The following is a 20,492-nucleotide window of genomic DNA, read 5'->3' as shown; positions in this document are numbered from 1 at the left end:
TGTCCTGTATTATTCCACACTGTACATGATATAACCAAAATGCATGTACTAGTCATATCATTGGCATATCACAGCAATAATAAGCTTGGTGATCCAATAAACAGCCTATCACCATCTTTATCTATTCCTGATCTGCCACCCACTTCTCCTTTTATTCCTCCACCCTCCTCCATATTAAAGGACATCTGCCGCGGAAAACACTTATCCCCTATCCACAGGATAGGGGATAAGTGTTTGATCTCGGGAGATCCGAACCCTGGGACCCCCCGCAATCTCCTGCACGGAGGCCATGGCTTTGCTGACAAACCTCCTCCATGTAACTCTATGGGAGAGGCGGGAAGGCAGCGTTCTTGCCTCCTCACCTCTCCCATAGAACTGTATAGGGATAGGGACGTAACTGTCGACCTCTCATACTGTGCGCTAATGCCGGGGTCCCGTTTAGGAGCTGGGTCCCCCCACGATCAAACACTTATTTTCCACTGCAGTTGTCCTATAATTCTTCTACTGGCTACAAGCTATGCAGCTAATACTTTTATAACCCTAAATCAAACCTAAAATGTTCTTCCCAGCTCTTTACCTCACTAATCTCCAGATATTTTCACTCACACACTCTTTACACTTTGTGTGACCTTTTCCTCTTCACTACTAATCACATCTTCACATTTTACCCTTCAGAGAGACATTTATGGAAATGTCATTTTTTGACGTGTTAAGAAAAACAAAAAAGAGAATGCTTGAAGTCAATGTCATGCAAAAAAAGAGTCACCTCCATGTTTTGATCAAAAGGTGCGCTAAGTTACATTTAGAGTTATTATAGCTGAAATGCAATTTACTACAGTGCTCATGTGCTTTAGCGTTTGCTGCTGCAACACTTATTTTGTATGTTTTGTGTTTGCCATGGGGACAGGCCTGTCGCTACAGGACAGGCAAACCAAGCAATTGCTTGGGGCCCTGAGCTGACTGGGGGGCCCCGAGCAGAACCAGTGCTTGCCCATCCTGTAGCGACGGGGAAATTCCACCCATCACCAGGGCCAGACAAATGACTGACATTTTTTTTTAAAATAAACTCACTTGCAGCTTTGGAGTTCTTCTCACCTCACCACAATCACGCTCCCCCCCCCCCCCCCCCCCCGCTGCACTTGCCCCAGACTCTTCTCTCAGCCTTCAGCCATCTGAGCAGGAGGAGGGAGAGGGGGGAGGAGAGAGCTGTGAGGAGAGGAGACCGCAGAGGCTGTACAACATGGGGCCTGACTAAAGTAGGTGTCCCTGCTGTATATATATAGGTGTATAAGCGTGTGTGTGTGTGTGGATATATAGATATATATATGTGTATAAGCAGGTGTGTGGATATATATATGTGTGTGTGTGTGTGTGTGTACATATATGTATGTCTATGTACTGTGCCTGTGTGTGTGTTACTTCTGTGGATGACTATATATAAAGTGCATGTGTGTATCTATATCAGTGTTTCCCAACCAGGATGCCTCCATTTGTTGCAAAACTACAACTCCCAGCATGCCCAGACAGCCAAAGGATGTCGTTTTGCAACCTCTGTAGGCATCCTGGTTGGGAAACACTGATCTATTCTATCTGTGTGTGTATGGTGCATGTATAGTATGTAATGTGTACAGTATGTGTGTGTATGAAGCATGCAGTTACAGTATGCAATGTGTACAGTATGTGTGTGTATGAAGCATGTACAGTATTTAATGTGTACAGTGTGTGTGTATGATGCATGTACAGTATGTAATGTGTACAGTATGTGTGTGTATGAAGCATGCATGTACAGTATGTAATGTGTACAGTGTGTGTGTGTGTATGATGCATGTACAGTATGTATTGTGTACAGTATGTGTGTTGTGGTGATGTACAGTGTGTACTGTGTACAGTGTGTGTGTGCTGTGTGTGTATGGTGCATGAACAGTATATAATGTGTACAGTGTGTGTGTGTATGAAGCATGCATGTACAGTATGTAATGTATACAGTGTGTGTGTATATAATGCATGCACAGTATGTAATGTGTACAGTGTGTGTGTGTGTGTATGAAGCATGCATGAACAGTTTGTAATGTGTACAGTATGTGTGTGCTTGTGTGTGTGTGATGCATGTATAGTATGTAATGTGTACAGTATGTGTGTGTATGATGCATGTACAGTATGTAATGTGTACAGTGTGTGTGTGTGTATGATGCATGTACAGTATGTAATGTGTACAGTATGTGTGTGTGTATGAATCATGCATGTAGTAAGTAATGTGTACAGTATCTGTGTGTGTATGATGCATGTACAGTATGTAATGTGTACGGTATGTGTGTGTGTATATAATGCATGTACAGTATGTAATGTGTACAGTATGTGTGTGTGTGTATGAAGCATGCATGTAGTAAGTAATGTGTACAGTATCTGTGTGTATGATGCATGTACAGTATGTAATGTGTACAGTGTGTGTATGAAGCATGCATGTACAGTATGTAATGTGTACAATATCTGTGTGTATGATGCATGTACAGTATGTAATGTGTACAGTGTGTGTGTGTATGAAGCATGCATGTACAGTATGTAATGTGTACAGTATGTGTGTGTATGATGCATGTACAGTATGTATTGTGTACAGTATGTGTGTGTGTATGAAGCATGCATGTAGTATGTAATGTGTACAGTATCTGTGTGTATGATGCATGTACAGTATGTAAAGTGTACAGTATGTGTGTGTATGATGCATGTACAGTATGTAATGTGTACAGTATGTGTGTGTATGAAGCATGCATGTACAGTATATAATGTGTACAGTGTGTTGTGTGTGTACATAATGCATGCAGTGGCGGATCTGGGGGGGGGGAAATGGGGCAATTGCTCCCCCCCCCAGATAAATTTCCCAATCACTATTAAGAACATCCCTATTAAGGACATCCCATGCCCCTGTTAACCCTCTCGGCCCTCGCAGGGACCGCCGGGAGGTAGCGCACGCCGGAATCACTGACGTCCCGTGCGTGCGCCCATTGGAAAGCAATGCGGAGAAGCGGAGCAGCGAACAGGACATGCGCTGGCCAGCATGGTAAATGACCAGTGGCACATCAGCTTCAGTGCTCTGACCACCGCTCCTCCAGTCCCGGGACCTACTGCTATGGTGGCCGGACCAGAGGAGCAGTGGTTGGAGCACTGAAGTAGGGCAGTAAACAGGCATACAGCCTCCAGCCATACATTGTATGGCTGGAGGCTGAATGTCTGTGGGGGAACATACTATACCTAATGTTGGGGAACTATACTGCACCTAATGTTGGGGAACTATACTGCACCTAATGTGGGGTAAACTATACTGCCAACCTAATGTGGAGAACTATACTGCCAACCTAATGTGGAGAACTATACTGCACCTAATGTGGGGTAAACTATACTGCCAACCTAATGTGGAGAACTATACTGCACCTAATGTGGGGAACTATACTGCACCTAATGTTGGGGGACTATACTGCACCTAATGTGGGGGAACTACAGCCTAATGTGGGGGAAATGTACAGCACCTAATGTGGGGAACTATACTGCCTAATGTGGGGGAACTATACTGCACCTAATGTGGGGGACTGTACTGCACGTAATTTGGGGAGCTATACTGCACCTAACGTGGGGAACTATACTGCACATAATGTGGGGGACTATACTGCACCTAATGTGGGGGAACTATACTGCACTTAATGTGGGAGAACTATACTGCACCTAATGTGGGGGAACACTGCTAGCCTAATGTGGGGAGAACTCTGCTGCACCTAATGTGGGGGGAACTCTGCTGCACCTAATGTGGGGGGAACTGCTGCACCTAATGTGGGGGGAACTGTGCCGCACCAAACGTGGGGGGAACTGTGCCGCACCTAACGTGGGGGTCTCGTATCGACATTCGCTCACGTCGCGCTCCCAGAATTCAAAGGCCGGCGTTACTACGTCCTGACGCCAGGCCTAGAGCGTGACGTGTGTGAACATCAAGGGGGGGGGGGGGGGCTCCATGTCCATTTTGCTTGGGGCCCCCAAATTCCTTCAAACGGCCCTGCATAGGGAAGCGTGCACCTGCACAATCCGTCTTTATCGTATTAATGAAGGTGCTGACTATTTCTGTTTTTTTTTAACCCTCTTTGTTTTCAATATTCTGTGCTGATCACCGAATTCCCTACATACAATTGAATTACACAGTAAATAAGAAATAAAGAGGATGTCCAGTACCAGAAAATTGTACTATATCTCAGCTAAGCTAGGCTTCCTACTGTTGGTACTTTTGGCAATGACTGTCAAAGGGCAACACTATGGCAGGGCAGGCATTTTCATGTGTGTCAAAAGAAGAGCACTGCTCAGTGGAGACTGGGTTCTATTGAGACGGAGAAGGGGTTCAGGGCAGGTGAGTAGAAGTTTTCTTTTTAAGTTTTATGCCAACCTTGGCCCATACTCCACAATTTTTTTGTCACCAGACAACTCTTTAAAGATGTTTTTAAAGTCAATTAACCATTCAGATAGGAAATCACTTACTGTGGCTTTACATCTGGTATGTAAACTCTATTCTAAGATCTACACCCCAGCTACACTAAAACTCTGTATCAAGACAAAAATGGACTATCTACCACCCTCTGGCCAATTCTTAACGCATGCCTCTTCACTGCTGGGAAGAATCAGTCATCGCCTTATTTGTCTGCATAAAGCCGCAGCATTCATTCCTTTGAGAAGAAATGTGTGACAAGCCTACCACTTTTTTGTACTTTGTGGCTCCGTAAATGGATCAAGACCCAGGTTAAAATCAATCTGCTGTATTGTGAGGTCAGAGCAGTGCCAACATTTATTTGTCTTTATTAAGAATAGGTATATTTGAATAGGCATATTTTCAAGTCACCTAAGTTGGTGATTCACCTTAGATTAAAGTGAGCCGAATTGATGATTTCAGCTGGACCAGCCAACCATCAAATGTGTATGGGAAGCCTCCAAACTATCCCTTAATGGCAAATGTTGGTGGGAGAAAAGGATCAAGCATGTGGATTACCACATACGTGATCCTATTGTTCTAAAGAGACGTGGGCCACCAGCAGAGGTACCTTAACTTTGCTAACTTCCCTCTCCCACTTAAAACACATATCATCAGCCCAGCTAGAATTGGAGCAGAATAAGCAAGCCTAATTACTTTAGTAAATTCCTCTCTAATTCCTTAGTGTGGACATACCCTAGGGGCCTATTTACACAGCAGAATTTCTGCATGCGGAATTCCATACAGATTCCGCATGCAGATTTTGCCTCAAATTAAAGCCCAATAGACTCCTATGGGATTCCGCCCTCCCATTCACACTTCTGAATTTCCGCATGTGGATTCCGCACCAATTAGGAACCAATTCCGCACAAAATCCGCACAAGGCAGAAACCACCCAAATGAATGCGGAATTGGTGCGGATGTGCGGAAATTCTTGAGTGTGCAAGTGTATGGGGGGGAGGGGGCAGGAGAGAGATGACAGCTGTTTAGTATGTATGGCCAGTATATTGAAGAAACATCCATATTTGTACACCTTGCATTTACCCTACCATCATATTATTCACCAATATAAGAATACTTGTACATTTAAGGCTTAAAGTACCATATTTATCTTTTTTGTCTCCAAGTGCATCCACTCTACCATCTGGAGTAAGACGGATAAATTTTCCTGTTGCTTTGCAGTAAAACTGGACAGAGTTCTGGTTCTGATACTTCCATCGCTCAGCAGTCCACTGATAAGAAAAGATAAGACAGAAAATAATACATTGCTTTCCAGTGCCTTATAGAAACAAAAACAAACTAGGTATTAACATAACTGGTTTACCATTTCTTTCTTCTTCACTTCAAGTTCCAACCCTGTTGGAGTAAAAATGCTATAATAGTAAATGCAACTCTCCATAAGACAATATGGGGTATTGACTAGAATTCTTAAAGCTTACTGGCTGGGAAATCAGCTTCCTTTGTGACAGACAGCTTCCTCACAATTTTCCCATCTTCCTCTCCTTCATCTAACCACCTAAAAAGGAAAAACTATTTTCTAGTTATTTTGTAATACCCACCATAGAGTTGGTAGAAAAAAGACTGAAAGGAAAGAAAAAGAACGCAGAGAAGTGCCCAAGTATTCTTGTAGGTAAAATATTAAGACCCTGCTTGATCAATCCAACATGGACGGTTCATTCTGTTCCCATATATTTTATAAATAACATCACTGAAGAGGAAACTGCAGATCTAACAAAGTGAAATACTGTGCAGGCTGCAAGACCAGAACAGAACATTTGTGACCATTTGTGTTTATCATTATACACCTACTGACAAAAAATAATGCACCCACATAGAAATGTTGCTGCAAAAATTGCTACAAAACTTAGTATGCAGTTATGTCTCAGGCAGATATGTAAATGTTTACAGGTGGGGTTCGATTAAACGCTGGCTCTTGCCACAGAAGCGTTTCACCCTCTGTCCTACCAAATGTTCTTAGAGGCGACTTTTGGAGAGTGCAGTGAAGTGTAGCTATTAGAGAAAGACCGTGGACATACGTGGCCTGTGGACCTGCCCCTATGACATACTTGAAGACATTTTGTCCAGTTGACAGACTTAGAGAGCAGGCAGCATGGTTGTTCTGACAAATTGCCCGCCATCAAGTCATTCTGACTGACCTGTAAAGAGGTATTGGGAGCAGTGGTTACACGAGGAACAGGGTCCCGACAACCCAAACAGGCCAACAGTATGAACAGCTACCACAGTTTTCTGTCTACCGGAAGGAAATTTGTTGTTAAGGCACCCATCACAGTTCCTGTTTTTGACAGCCAGCCACCGTTGCATTCATTTGTAGTGGTATCATGAATAACAAACCTGAACTGCTACAGACTGGAAACCTATAGAGGGGCATTTAGGCATGCTTAGGTATGCTATTTTTTAGTTAGTTTTTTTTTCACTTCCATTCTACTTACGTGCAACAAATTTACTATATTGTTGCCCAGCGTTAATACATTTTTCGCAGGTAAGCAAAAGTGGGAGTTTTTTCTCACCTAAGTGAAAACAATAGTCAGCTTCTGTTATTTAAGCCAAGGTTCGGCAGGAGTATATTTAGTAGGTTTTTAAAGCCTTAGCGTCTATTTTGCGAATGTCGCGGTTGATACATTTCTGACTATGGCAAGTCAAAATTGTAAAAACGCTTATGTACACAGGTTTGAAAAAAAAAAGCTTTTCTCGCTCTCATGGCAGATTGTCGCATGAAAAATGACGGTGGAGCAATTGCAAATTTTTTGCAACAATATTATGCGAAAAAACTCGGGTAAATCGGTTGATAAATGTCTGTCAATGTCTTTGTCAATGAATCCAGGTTCCAGGTTTTAGTTTGGAGGCATCATCATGAGCACTTCAATTCTGCCTTTACTTTGAAGCAACACACTGACCCAACTGGTGGTGTGATAATCTTAGGAGCCATCACATACGGGAGGCTGTCACCCCTATTAGTGATAAAAGGGACACTAACAGCTCAACAATATATGCAGGACATCCTGTGGCCTCATATGTTGCCTCTGGTGACAAGGCTTCCAACTGGAATTTTTTAGCAACAAGAGTTTATGAGAAATGTCTCTGTCAGACAGCAACACTTCCCCGTTACCAGATTTATCACCAATGGAGCATTTATGGTAAGCCAGTTTTGGCAACCTACAAGTGTGCAGAATCTACAAGCCCAGCTACAACATCTGTGAGCAAATGTGCTTCAGGATGCCATATGGAACCTGTATGTCTCTATGCCCTATCGTATCTTGTATCTAGGTTAGACACGGTCCAGCAGGGTACAGAGTCCTCTTCACTCTAGTATTGTAATTACTAACAAATATTGCATTCTTACAATCCAACAATCTTGGTGTGTTTATTTTGTCATTAACCCCTTAAGGACTCAGGGTTTTTCCGTTTTTGCACTTTCATTTTTGCCTCCTTTTCTTTCAAAAATCATAACCCTTTCAATTTTCCACCTAAAAATCCATATTATGGCTTATTTTTTGCGTTGCCAATTCTACTTTGCAGTGACATTAGTCATTTTACCCAAAAATGCACGGCAAAACGGAAAAAAAAATCATTGTGCGACAAAATCGAAGAAAAAACGCCATTTTGTAACTTTTGGGGGCTTCCGTTTCTACGCAGTGCATATTTCGGTAAAAATTACATCTTTCATTATTCTGTAGGTCCATACGGTTAAAATGATACCCTACTTATATAGGTTTGATTTTGTCGCACTTCTGGAAAAAATCATAACTACATGCAGGAAAATTTATACGTTTAAAAATGTCATCTTCTGACCCCTATACCTTTTTTATTTTTCCACGTACAGGGTGGTATGAGGACTCATTTTTTGCCCCGTGATCTGAAGTTTTTATCGGTATGATTTTTATTTTGATCGGACTTTTTGATCACTTTTTATTCATTTTTTAATGGTATAAAAAGTGACCAAAAATCCGCTTTTTTGACTTTGGAATTTTTTTGCGCGTACGCCATTGACCGTGCGGTTTAATTAATTATATATTTTTATAGTTCGGACATTTACGCACGCGGCGATACCACATATGTTTATTTTTATTTTTTTTTACACTGTTTTATTTTTTTTATGGGAAAAGGGGGGTGATTCAAACTTTTATTAGGGAAGGGGTTAAATGACCTTTATTAACACTTTTTTAAAACATTTTTTTTGCAGTGTTATAGGTCCCATAGGGACCTATAACACTGCACACACTGATCTTTTACACAGATCACAGGCGTGTATTAACACGCCTGTGATCAGTGTTATCGATACTTGACTGCTCCTGCCTGGATCTCAGGCACGGAGCAGTCATTCGCCGTTCGGACACCGAGGAGGCAGGTAGGGGCCCTCCCGGTGTCCTGTCAGCTGTTCGGGATGCCCGAACAGCCCGACTGAGCAGCCGGGTCACTTTCACTTTCACTTTCGAAGCGGCGGTCAGCTTTGACCGCCGCTTCTAAAGGGTTAATACCGCACATCGCCGCGATCGGCGATGTGTGGTATTAGCCGCGGGTCCCGGCCGTTGATGAGCGCCGGGACCGACGCGATATGATGCGGAATCGCGGCGAGATCCCGCTTCAAATCGCGGGAGCCGGCGCAGGACGTAAATATACGTCGTTAAGGGGTTAAAGGGGTATTCCGAGCAAAAACATCTTATCCCCCATCCAAAGTATAGGGGATAAGATGTCTGATGGCGGGGGGCCGCTGCTGGGACCCTGCAGCACCCGCATTCCACGCAGGGCTGCGTCTCTAGTTTCGGAAACCTCCGGGTTTCCGGGACAGGGGATGTGAAGTCAAGCCCCCTCCATTCATGTCTATGGGAGGGGGGATGATAGCCATCACGCCCACTCCCATAGACATAAATGGAGGGGGCGTGGCATTACATTAAGTCTCCAGTCCCGGAAAGTCCCGAAGGTTTCCGAAACTAGAAACGCAGCTCCGCATAGAATGGGGGTGCTGCAGGGAGATCGCAGGGGGTCCCAGCAGCGGGCCCCCCCGCAATCAGACATCTTATCCCCTATCCTTTGGATAGGGGATAAGATTTTTTGCCCAGAATACCCCTTTAAGTGCATACTATTTCACTTACTGTATATTAATTCATATTTAAAATAATTTTATATATGAAGAAATATGCAATTTTACATGCCAATCTATAAACATAATCCTACATTGGCAGATTAAAGAGTAAAATATACATTTATAGTTTAGTTTTTTTTTCAATTGCCACAATTGCTGTATTTAAAGGTGAATGACAGCAGTATCCCCATATAACTAGAATTTAAGTGGAGATTCACTTTAAGTTGCACCAAAATTACAGTTTCAAATAAAACACATTTCTCACAATTTGATGAGAAACTGAGAATAGCAAAATACAGGGAATATAAAATGATTACACTATTTTTCATGTCACCAATTTGAAGAAATTATGTTGCATGCCAGGATATAAAGCCACAGTGATTTACAGATAATTTCACAATCCTAAACTGCGGAACAACAATCCTCAGCAATATTTCATTAGCTGCTTCCTCAGTCGTGCCGCATGTGAAAGATTTTTGAATTTCAAATGTTCTCTTAATGAAAAGTTTACAAGCACACTGCATTTATGTTGTTCATCATTGTCTGCCAGTATCAGGAAATAAGCATCACCCAGATTATATGAAATAAAACATGTCAGAAAATTCCTTTAGATGACTATACTCTTACTATATTATGAGACGTTCAGAAACACGCATTATTCCTGGTGATTCATTATGCAAAAAATTGTCACAAAGGTTAAGTGGAATTTAAACCAGAACTGGACAACAGAAATGTGAAAGGCAACTTGTAACTCAGGTTTCCATTACCTGGGGCAAAGACCTGTATCCAAATATACTAACCAAGGCAGAATTTGTAATTTTTTGTGCTAATCACAAATAATTTCTTCTGAGTCATAGCAGTAAAGGGGCTGGTGAGTCATGTGCCAAGGGTTCTTGTTGCCATGGGGTAAATGGTGACAACCAGAGCCTTCAGAACGTGTACCACCAGGACCCTCCTCACTATGTCCCAGAAGCAAATATTTAGGATTCATCAAACAATGGATCAGCACTTTGCCTGATAGACCCCATTGACTGATCTTTAGGGTCTGTCTTGTCCTTGTAAATGGGTACTCCACCCCTATACATGTTATCCCCTAGCCAAAGGATCTCCTGGAGTTTTCGGGATCTTGACACCACATCACACCTCCTCCCATAGATAAGAATGGAGGGGGAATGGTGGATAACTAACATATCTTCACAGAACTCTTGAATGCTTAGCCCGGTCAAAATTAATTAAAAAAAATTAATAAATAAATAGAAAAGAAAAAAAAAAAAAAAAAAAAAAAATATATATATATATATATATATATATATATATATACACACAAAATAACATTACAACATATTTGATGGCTCTAAGGATCGTAATGGTTGTAGTAAATGGGGTCATGCAATAGAACATGCAATATAACATTATCTTTCATCTAAAATATGGACAATGGGGGACATTTATCATTGTTGGCTTTGGTAAGCAAGTTCTGAAGACATTTTTTTTTGCTTCAGTTTTGATTATGTGCTACATATTTGTCATACTAACACAAGGGGTTGATAAATTTGGAGCACATAAGCAAAACTGTAGCAGCTGAGACGTTAGTGAGACCTTTTTTGCGACTTTTTAAATTTGCTCACGTAAGGGAGTTTTGTACTCCAGCTCTGACTTGGAGTAGACGTGCAACTTTTTTTTATTTGCTTACGTGGCACTTTCGCACATCATAAATTTGTGACCACTGCAAAGTGAAAACAGAAATTTGCGTAGGTAAGGCTGTTTGTAACTTTTTGCTTACCCACAAAAGTCACACAGGCAAGTACTTAGGCACATGTGCAACTTTTTGTGCCTCCTGGAGTAAGCAAAAAAAAAAAAAAGTCTCTAAATACCTTGATAAATGTCTCCCAATAACTACTGAAAGAATTCAGAAAATTGGGCAGACTAGATGGGTCAAATGGTTCTTATCTGCCGACACATTTTATGTTTCTATGTAAGAGACTAGCAGCATTATAAATGTCAGCATCAGTTCACATACAGGGTTGTTTATAGTCTGTAGCAATGGGCACATGTAGGGGCTGTATCACCTTGGGGATGCAGGGCATACATGTACGCCCCGTTCCCAAGTTCGTAAGGACTCAGGGTGTACCTGTATGCCCTAAGTCCCCTTACCAGGGCTTAAAGCGTTCTCACGAGTGGAGAACACTTCAAACCCCGTGGGTCCAATGGCTAGATAGAGCTTTTCATCAGGATTGCCGGCATACCTTGTTTTATTTCAATAGTCCTCTCCACCGCTAAGCCTTTTTGTTAATATGCAAATGAGGCTCAAGTGCCCAAGGGGTATTCTCCAGCATAGCAAGACCCCGGGTAAGTATGACCATGTGCTCTTTATCTAGTGGCTGCCAGTTAAACAGGGTAGATGGAAGCAAGAAGGCTATGGGGTGGTGATAAAGAGGACATGGGCTGGACCTACCTTTGCTCTTGCAATGCTGGGGACTGCTTGAGCACTTAAGACTCATTTTCAAGGCTGATATCTTTCTGAAGGAAAGGACTATTGAAATAAAAAGATATGCCTGGAATCCTGATGACTGATGCCCACTAGCCATGTTGTTATTTACACTCCTGCTTTCCTGCTGACAGGTCCACTTTAAGACAGTCCACAGAGCTTGCCCTTGGTTTTTTCAAACATATAGTGCAAATGAAGACTAACATTATACAGCAAAATATATTCATAAATTCTATTTTTATTAACAAACCTGTAACAGAGGAATGTATACTCTTTATCGTATACTTCATCATGGACAATTACTTTCTCCAGGTACCAGCCATTCCCTAGGTGAAATAATTGTTATATTGTTACAAGATAAAGGAATAAGGATTATTAGACATATATATCATTTAGGCAGCTGAACAGTTTTAACAATCATCACCAAAAACCCAACTCCCAGGGGGCAGCTAAAGTGTTAATTCAGCCTCACCTTGAATATGCAGTTTGGTTCTGTTCTTATTTTGGAAAAACAATAACCAAAGATGAGAATCATGATTGGCAAAAGGAATAAAGGAAACTCAGTGAGGAGCAGGTTAGATACATTTTGTTAGTTAGGTCAGAGGACAAGATGGCATCTTTCATGCTGATGAAACAAGTGTTCAATCTTTAGGTAAACATGATTCTTTATAGTTAAATGGGTTATCCAGGAATCGAAAAACAGACCTATTTTCTTTCAAATACTGCTCCCTGTCTGTCTCCCCTTTGGGTGTGGTATTACAACTTGAATCCATTCATTTCAATGGAACTGAGCTGCAGAACCACACCCAACCTGGAGACAGACAGGGAGCGGTCTTTAAAAGAAATTATCTCTGTTTTTTTTTATTCCTGGATAACCCCTTTAAAGCTGTATGTATTAGCAATATACCTAAGCCAAGTATTCATAGGATGAAATTCCACACTATTCCTTATTGGCTGTTCCCTATAGTCTTTTATTATGAACACGGACGAGAAACTATTTCATATGTCTTACCTGATTCAAGTCCATCATGGCCTATGATGATTGTGTGCAAATCACCAAGATGAACAGCTTCCAGAAAGAAAGAATCAGTCTACAAAAATAGGACAATTATAAAAGGACAAAATTATAGGCAAAGCAGCATTTAAAAATTTGTTCAATTCAACTACCGTATTTATGGGGGTATACCACGCAATGGCCTATAACACACACCCTCATTTTACCAAGGATATTTGGGTAAAAAAAGTTTTTTTACCCAAATATCCATGGTAAAATGAGAGTGCGTGTGTGCGCGTGTATACCCCGATACACCCACAGGAAAGGCAGGGGGAGAGAGGCCGCGCAGCGCATAGCAACGGCACAGGGGACGCACGCTGGAGGCCTGAAGCAGCGCGGACCCGACCCCGGCAACAGGTAATTATGTCACCGGGGATGGGGGGAGGCAACGGGGCAGCGGCAACGGCAATGGGTGCCGCTGCCCCTTCTCTCCCCCTGGCTGTCGGCGACGCTTCTCTCCCCCTGGCTATCGGCGCCGGCACCAATAGTCAGGGGGACAGAACGGGCAGCGGCGCCGATAGCCAGGGGGAGAGAAGGGCCGGCAGCAGGGCTCTAGACCCCAGTAAAGGCAGGGGGAGAGAAGCGAGCAGCGACGGCCTCTCTCCCCCTGCCTTTCCTGGGGGTGTATCGGCGTATAACACGCACATAGACTTTAGGCTAAAAATTTTAGCCTAAAAAGTGCGTGTTATACGCCAATAAATACGGTATTTATCCATATTTATATAACGTTGAGATTTAGAAAAATCAAGAACACTATATATATATATATATATATATAACTCAATGGGGGATATTTATCAAAGGATTTAGACTGTTTTTTTCTGCGTAAATTTGTCGCACAAAAAGTCGCAGTCTAAATATTTGCGACTTTTTAGCAACTTTTGCTCTAGAGGATTTTTAGAACATGATGCATTCTAGTCTATTTTAGACGGAAATGCATTGGAAAATGCATTGGTGCTGAATTTATCAAAAGCGACTTTTCAGCGACAAGTCGCATCGGCTGAAAGCACGCCGAAATGTCAGACCATGCTGGAGCAGGTTTAAATACAGTCTAAAGCATAGATCCTGAAGTCAGTGCGCAGAATTTATCAAGAGCCGTGCGCCTTTTGATAAATTAGGAGCACAATAGACCGGACTAACCCTCTGTAGTTTGGTCTATATTGATGCGGGACATAGACAGCTTTGATAAATATCCCCCAATGTGTGTATGTATGTGTGTATGTATGATTGTATGTTCCAGCATCACATCCAAATGGCTAAAGATATTAACATGAAACTTGGCACACATGTTACTTTTATGTCAACAACAAACATAGGATAGGTAATTTAACCCTTACCCACCCCCATTTGCCAGGAGCGGGGTTTTTGTTTAAAGTCCCATACAAGCCTATGGGAATTATATGTTACTGCATAACTTCCAAACGGCTGGAGATATTTCGATAATACTTGGTCACATGTAACTTATATGTCCACTTAAAATATAGGATAGTTAATTTAACCCTTAACTACCCCCATTCTTGAGGGTCAGGGTTTTTGTTTAAAGTCCCATGCAAATCAATGGGAAATGTATGTTCCCACAAAACTTCCGTACGGCTGGACATATTTCAATACCTGGTACACATATTATGGGTCGGGATAGGAAGTCGGAATGGGAGTTCGAGATAGGAGGTCGAGATAGGAGAACGGGATATGAGGACTGTATAGGAGGACGGGATAGGAGGTTGAGATATGAGGACGGCATAGGAGGTCGGGATATGAGGAAGCAATCTCCAGGTAGCAGAGCGGGATCAATGGAAGCGCTGAGACCAGATAAGAAGTTAAAAGGATTTATTTCCCATAATGCAACGCGTTTCACGGTCACCCGCTTCCTCAGGCCTGAGGAAGCGGGTGACCGTGAAACGCGTTGCATTATGGGAAATAAATCCTTTTAACTTCTTATCTGGTCTCAGCGCTTCCATTGATCCCGCTCTGCTACCTGGAGATTGCTTGTTTTTATCGTGATTCTATTTCAGCGGGACGAAGCTGCAGAGACCCTTTGATGATACACCCTGTTCCATTGTTGTACTTGGTTGGAGTACAACTTCATGTGGTAAGCGCAATTCACACTTAGCGTTACCAACTCACCTTTGGTGTTACACTACGGAGCGCATCCGTTTGTGCTTTTTTTTTTATTTCGGGATATGAGGAAGGGATAGGAGATCGGGATAGGAGGTCGAGATAGGAGGACGGGATATGAGGAAGGGATAGGAGATCGGGATAGGAGGTCGAGATAGGAGGTCGAGATAGGAGGACGGGATAGGAGGACGGGATAGGAGGAAGGGATAGGAGGTCGGGTTAGGAGGTCGGGATAGGAGGTCGGGATAGGAGGTCGGGTTAGGAGGTTGGGATAGGAGGTCGGGATAGGAGGTCAGGATAGGAGGACGGGATAGGAGGTCTGGTATAGGAGGTCGGGATAGGAGGATAGGATAGGAGGTCGGGATAGCAGGTCAGGATAGGAGGTTGGGATAGGAGGTCAGGATAGGAGGACGGGATATGAGGTTGGGATAGGAGGTTGGGATAGGAGGTCAGGATAGGTGGTTGGGATAGGAAGTCGAGATAGGAGGATGGGATAGGAGGACGGGATAGGAGGTCGGGATAGGAGGACGAGATAGAAGGACGGGATAGGAGTTCGGGATAGGAGGTCAGGATAAGAGGTCAGAATAGGAGGATGGGATAGGAGGATCGGATAGGAGAACTGGATAGGAGGTCGTGATAGGAGGTCGGGATAGGAGGATGGGATAGGAGGTTGGGATAGGAGGTCGGGATATGGCAACAATATATGAGGACGGGACATGAAGTCAAAAGCTTCCTCCTTTGTTTATTTTCCTCCACAACAAGGATTAGGAATGAAAAACCAGGCAACGCCGGGTACTCAGCTAGTATATATATATATATATATATATATAATTGTTTTGTCAGAAATATAACCCTTATTCCCCTCACCACACTTCTCTTGCAGTCCCCTTTTTGGTTTTGATCCCTATACATGTTACGCCGAGCGCTCCGGGTCCCTGCTCCTCCCCGGAGCGCTCGCGGCGTTCTACTCTCTGCAGCGCCCCGGTCAGACCCGCTGCACTGACACTGCCGGCGGGGATGGGATCCGCATAGCGAGACGCGCCCGCTCGTGGTTCGCATCCCAATCTGCTCACCTGTCCCGGTCCCCGGCTGTCACGTCCTGGCGCACGTGGCTCCGCTCTCTAGGGCGTGCCCGCGCCAGCTCTCTAAGATTTAAAGGGCCAGTGCACCACTAATTGGTGCCTGGCCCAATCAGTGTAATTAGCTCCCACCTGCTCCACGCCTTTATAACCTCACTTCCCCTTCCCAGCATTGCCGGATCTTGTTACCTTTTGCTGTTGCCCCTGACTACGACCCTTGCTACCTGCCCTGACCTTCTGCTACGTCCGACCTTGCTCTTGCCTTGTCCTTCTGTACCGCGCCTGTCTCAGCAGTCAGAGAGGTTGAGCCGTTACCGGTGGATACGACCTGGTTGCTACCGCCGCAGCAAGACCATCCCGCTTTTCGGCGGGCTCTGGTGAATACCAGTAGCAACTTAGAACCGGTCCATAGGTACGGTCCACGCCAATCCCTCTCTGACACAGAGGATCCACCTCCAGCCTGCCGAATCCTAACAATACAATGACAATTATATTTCTGGTATTGTTATGTGTTTGTCAGATAACTATCATTCTATACCATGATCTTTTGGCCATAATGTGTAACCTTTTCAGGCCTCATTATTCTCATTCTCTCAGTTATTGTTATTTGTGTCATTTTGAAAATAATGAAGGAATAAACTGGAAAAAAAAAGGAAAAAAATAAAGAAAACATAAGCTGATGTCTGGTCACTGCTATCGTTTGTCACATAACTTACTTGTCCTTTAATAAATGGGTTTGGCTTGTTTGATTTGTGTAGTTGTCTGGAGCCTGTGTCACCATATTGCCCCTGCAGTGATATATACACATTGGCTTCTGTTCCAGCATTCCACAAGTCACCTGTTACCACCTCAATTTTGTACTTTGTCACTGTAATGAAAATATATGAAAATGTGTTACTATTGCGCCAAATGTTGTAAAATATAAAGCATTGAAAGCAGTCATACACATATCAAGATTCGACTTAAATGGACACTGTCTTTTAAAATTGTTCTTTATATGTTGTAGACATACAAGATTGGCCAGGATCTTTGGTGTTCAGACCCCGACCAATAAGTAGAACGAGTCTGGAGAAGTGTCCAGTGAGTTCAGTGCTCAAGTCCTATTACTTTGTTAATTTGTTTGCATTAAAAATATGAGGTTCCACAAAATTGAAGCGCTACTGAGAAACAGCCTCTGTACAGCATACAGGCGCCTCTTTAAAAATCCAGGCAGCCTAAGAAATCTACGTCAGAAATCTACACCAGCTTGAAGCTGTGTGCTGGTGTAGATTGTAATAAATTAAGCGCATGGAGAGACCATGTCCCCTTTGCCCATTGCCTCGTCTATTTGTTGAGCACGGTGCAGACTGGGGAAAAGTTAATAAATTACTGCACAACCCGGGGCATTTAGCAAAAACAGCTTTCCTGGCAAGCATTGGGCACAGATCATTTCCCCCTTATAGGGGTACTCCAGGGGACTAAACATATCACACACCTATCCCATAACCACAGGATAGGGGATAAGCATCTGATTGCGGGGGGTGGGAGTGGTTTCAGACAGCTGGGATCCCCTACTTCCTCGGTGTGTTCATCACAGCAGCTGCTTAGCCAAACACTGGCCACAGTGATGTCGTTCTCATCCAGGAAGGTGGGGTCCGGAGGGCGTCAATGACAAATAAGTAGTGGGGCCCTGTACAGATTGTGAGGGTTCCGAGCTGTCAACCCCCCCCCCCCCCCCCCCAAAATCAGGCACTTATCTACTATCCTGTGGATAGGGGATACGTTTTTGATAAGTGCAGTTCCATGGAGACATCAATGGAGAAAAACAGACATGGTCACACATCTACATCTTGCACAAAGATCAGTTCCTTGGAGAATCCCTTTAATTTCTTGTTCACCATTAAAGTAAGTCTGTATGAATTCATGTTGTTTGTTTTCTAGACTATAAGATTTGTGGGTTCAAACTCAGTGAGACATGTCCCTCATGATTCTGACCAAAACGCTATAGTTTGCTCAAAACGCTGCTTTTTTGTTAGTCCGGGAAATACATTCAGCTAAAACCACAAAAGTGCTGCTTAAAGCTCAGCTTCCTAAATCCTTGTGAGTTTATTGGGTATCATTTGTAATCCATTCTCTGTCTAGAAATCTTAAGTAGCTACAAGTAAAAATGGCTTTGTTGTCCCACTGGAATCTCCTCCCTCCCTCGTACCATATTTCATCCCCACTAACCACAGACAGGAAGGCACTGAGGTTGCTACATGGATTGAAGATGTGGCCAGCACTCGAATTCCAAAAACTATCTTTTTCATTCTAAATCGATTAAAAGTAGTACAAGCATGGTAAACAATGGCATCCACATAGCTAATAACTAAGCATATGCAATACTTAGTCATAGTCTAGTCTAATTATGACTGAGGACCGGATATAATCTGAAACGCATTAGTTACTTACTAGGTGGCTGCCATTATTTGCCATATAATGTAACGGATTTAAAATATAAAAGTGTGGCTCTTTGATGTCTGGTTGCAATAGTTGAGGAGTTACCCTGACCAAGCACCACAGGGTTAACTGCTGGTGTGACTTTTTGCTGTTTACATGGACTAACTTCACAAGGCTCAGGTTGTAAGAAAAGCTTTAAGTATACGTTGCTCTAATTTCTTTTTTTAGGACTGCGTCTTTTACAAGCCTTTCCATTTAAACAACTATGAATATAATTGGATACCCTATAAAAGTGATTAGCATTTCGTTACATATTTAATCCTGATCTATTAAAATATTCCTCAATAAAAGAAATATCTTGCAAAAAAAAAATATTTTATAGAATAAATTCTGCTCAGTAATAATTCAGGCACTTGATATACATAAAAAAAGCAGAATTTCTTTCATGTTTTAAATAGTACTGGAGGCCACCAGGAGTGTAAGAATGTGACAATAGTCGAGAACACCAAACTGGGAAATGCTATGTAAATAGCCTGAATCATGAAAACTATAAGAATATGTACAGATTTGCTGAATGCTCTAGATTTTTGAAAAAGTCTGACAAAAGTCTGACATTCTAAAAACTGGAATCTTTTCTAACCAAAATGTTCTGTAAATGGATTGGTTAATAAATATGCATCTAAGTCAGTCTGCTCTTTTTTTTTTACAAACGTTTCCCAGGGAAAGCCAATTTATTGTAAAACATGATGAAAATAGCCCAATGTGTACAGGCACTATTAAAAATATGCATTAAAAATACATTGATAGCTGAATGACAGTAAATGGTGCTGTGTTACTGAAATAATACTGTTATTCAGTATGACATGCAGATGCAGGCGGCAGCAAGAGGAGACCATATAGTGGCTGAATGACACAGCCTGGAGTTGGCGGCAGCATGAGCAGACCATAGAGTGGCTGAATGACACAGCCTGGAGGTGGCAGCAGCCTGACAAGATCATAGGGCCTAACGATTGAAAAGATTAAAGATATATTTTAAAATTTAAATTGAAGATTTTAAATAGATTAACATAAAAAAATGTTAAGTAATGTGTCAGCAGCATGAGGAGACCACATGGCGGCACAATAACACAGCCTGGAGGTGTTAACATCCTTCAGATAAAAACTGCCACACCACAGAGTAGCTGATTTTCCCCCCAACAGTCTGCACTGACTGACTGCTTCTTCCGTCGACTCCCAGAACCCCTGTTCCACTACCTCCCGTGCAGGTAGGTTGCCGCAAAGCAGGTGGTCTACCCCAGGCATGTTTGGCTTCAGACTTCCCACTGCTGCCACCATGCTGACTCCCAACCATGCTATTACCTTGCTGGCTCAACTGCTGCCACACAAGCAACCTGCCACCCTCGTCTCCTGATTATGATGAAGACCCTTCTCCACCCGGCTCCCAAGTGTGATCGGCTTCATCATCATCGAGTTGTGTCTGCACATCACTGATGTCCTCCGCAGGTTCCTCAACAGTGTGTTCTTAAGGAACCTGAACGCTCCCAACACCACCTACCATGCCACTCTCCTCCTCACTACTTGCCCGCCTAGCGAAGGAAACGGGGCATGCCTCCTCCATTTCTTGGCTGGGCAGTAGCTGCTGACTGTCCTCTAGTAGATCGTCCTGACTAAAAAGTGGAGCTGAACCCACAGCATAGGATACTCCTATGGGGGAGGGAACAGCATAGGACAGAGGCAAT

General features: G+C 43.0%; 1 protein-coding gene across 1 annotated transcript in view; it reads right to left on the bottom strand.

The window, feature by feature from the left end:
* Window positions 1–20,492, bottom strand: part of RP1 (RP1 axonemal microtubule associated) — a 284,608-nt gene that overhangs the window by 183,218 nt on the left and 80,898 nt on the right. The window contains exons 7-12 of the mRNA XM_056521929.1: window positions 17,052–17,203; window positions 13,100–13,178; window positions 12,338–12,413; window positions 5,938–6,014; window positions 5,823–5,854; window positions 5,601–5,730 (exon numbers count right to left, since the gene is read on the bottom strand). Coding sequence (XP_056377904.1) covers window positions 5,601–5,730; window positions 5,823–5,854; window positions 5,938–6,014; window positions 12,338–12,413; window positions 13,100–13,178; window positions 17,052–17,203 — 546 coding nt within the window. The remainder of the gene's footprint in view (window positions 1–5,600; window positions 5,731–5,822; window positions 5,855–5,937; window positions 6,015–12,337; window positions 12,414–13,099; window positions 13,179–17,051; window positions 17,204–20,492) is intronic.

This window comes from Hyla sarda, chromosome 5 (assembly GCF_029499605.1).
Source record: "Hyla sarda isolate aHylSar1 chromosome 5, aHylSar1.hap1, whole genome shotgun sequence".
Lineage (NCBI taxonomy): Eukaryota > Metazoa > Chordata > Amphibia > Anura > Hylidae > Hyla > Hyla sarda.
The sequence above is the reverse complement of the archived record's forward strand: the minus strand, read 5'-3'. Positions and strand labels throughout refer to the sequence as shown.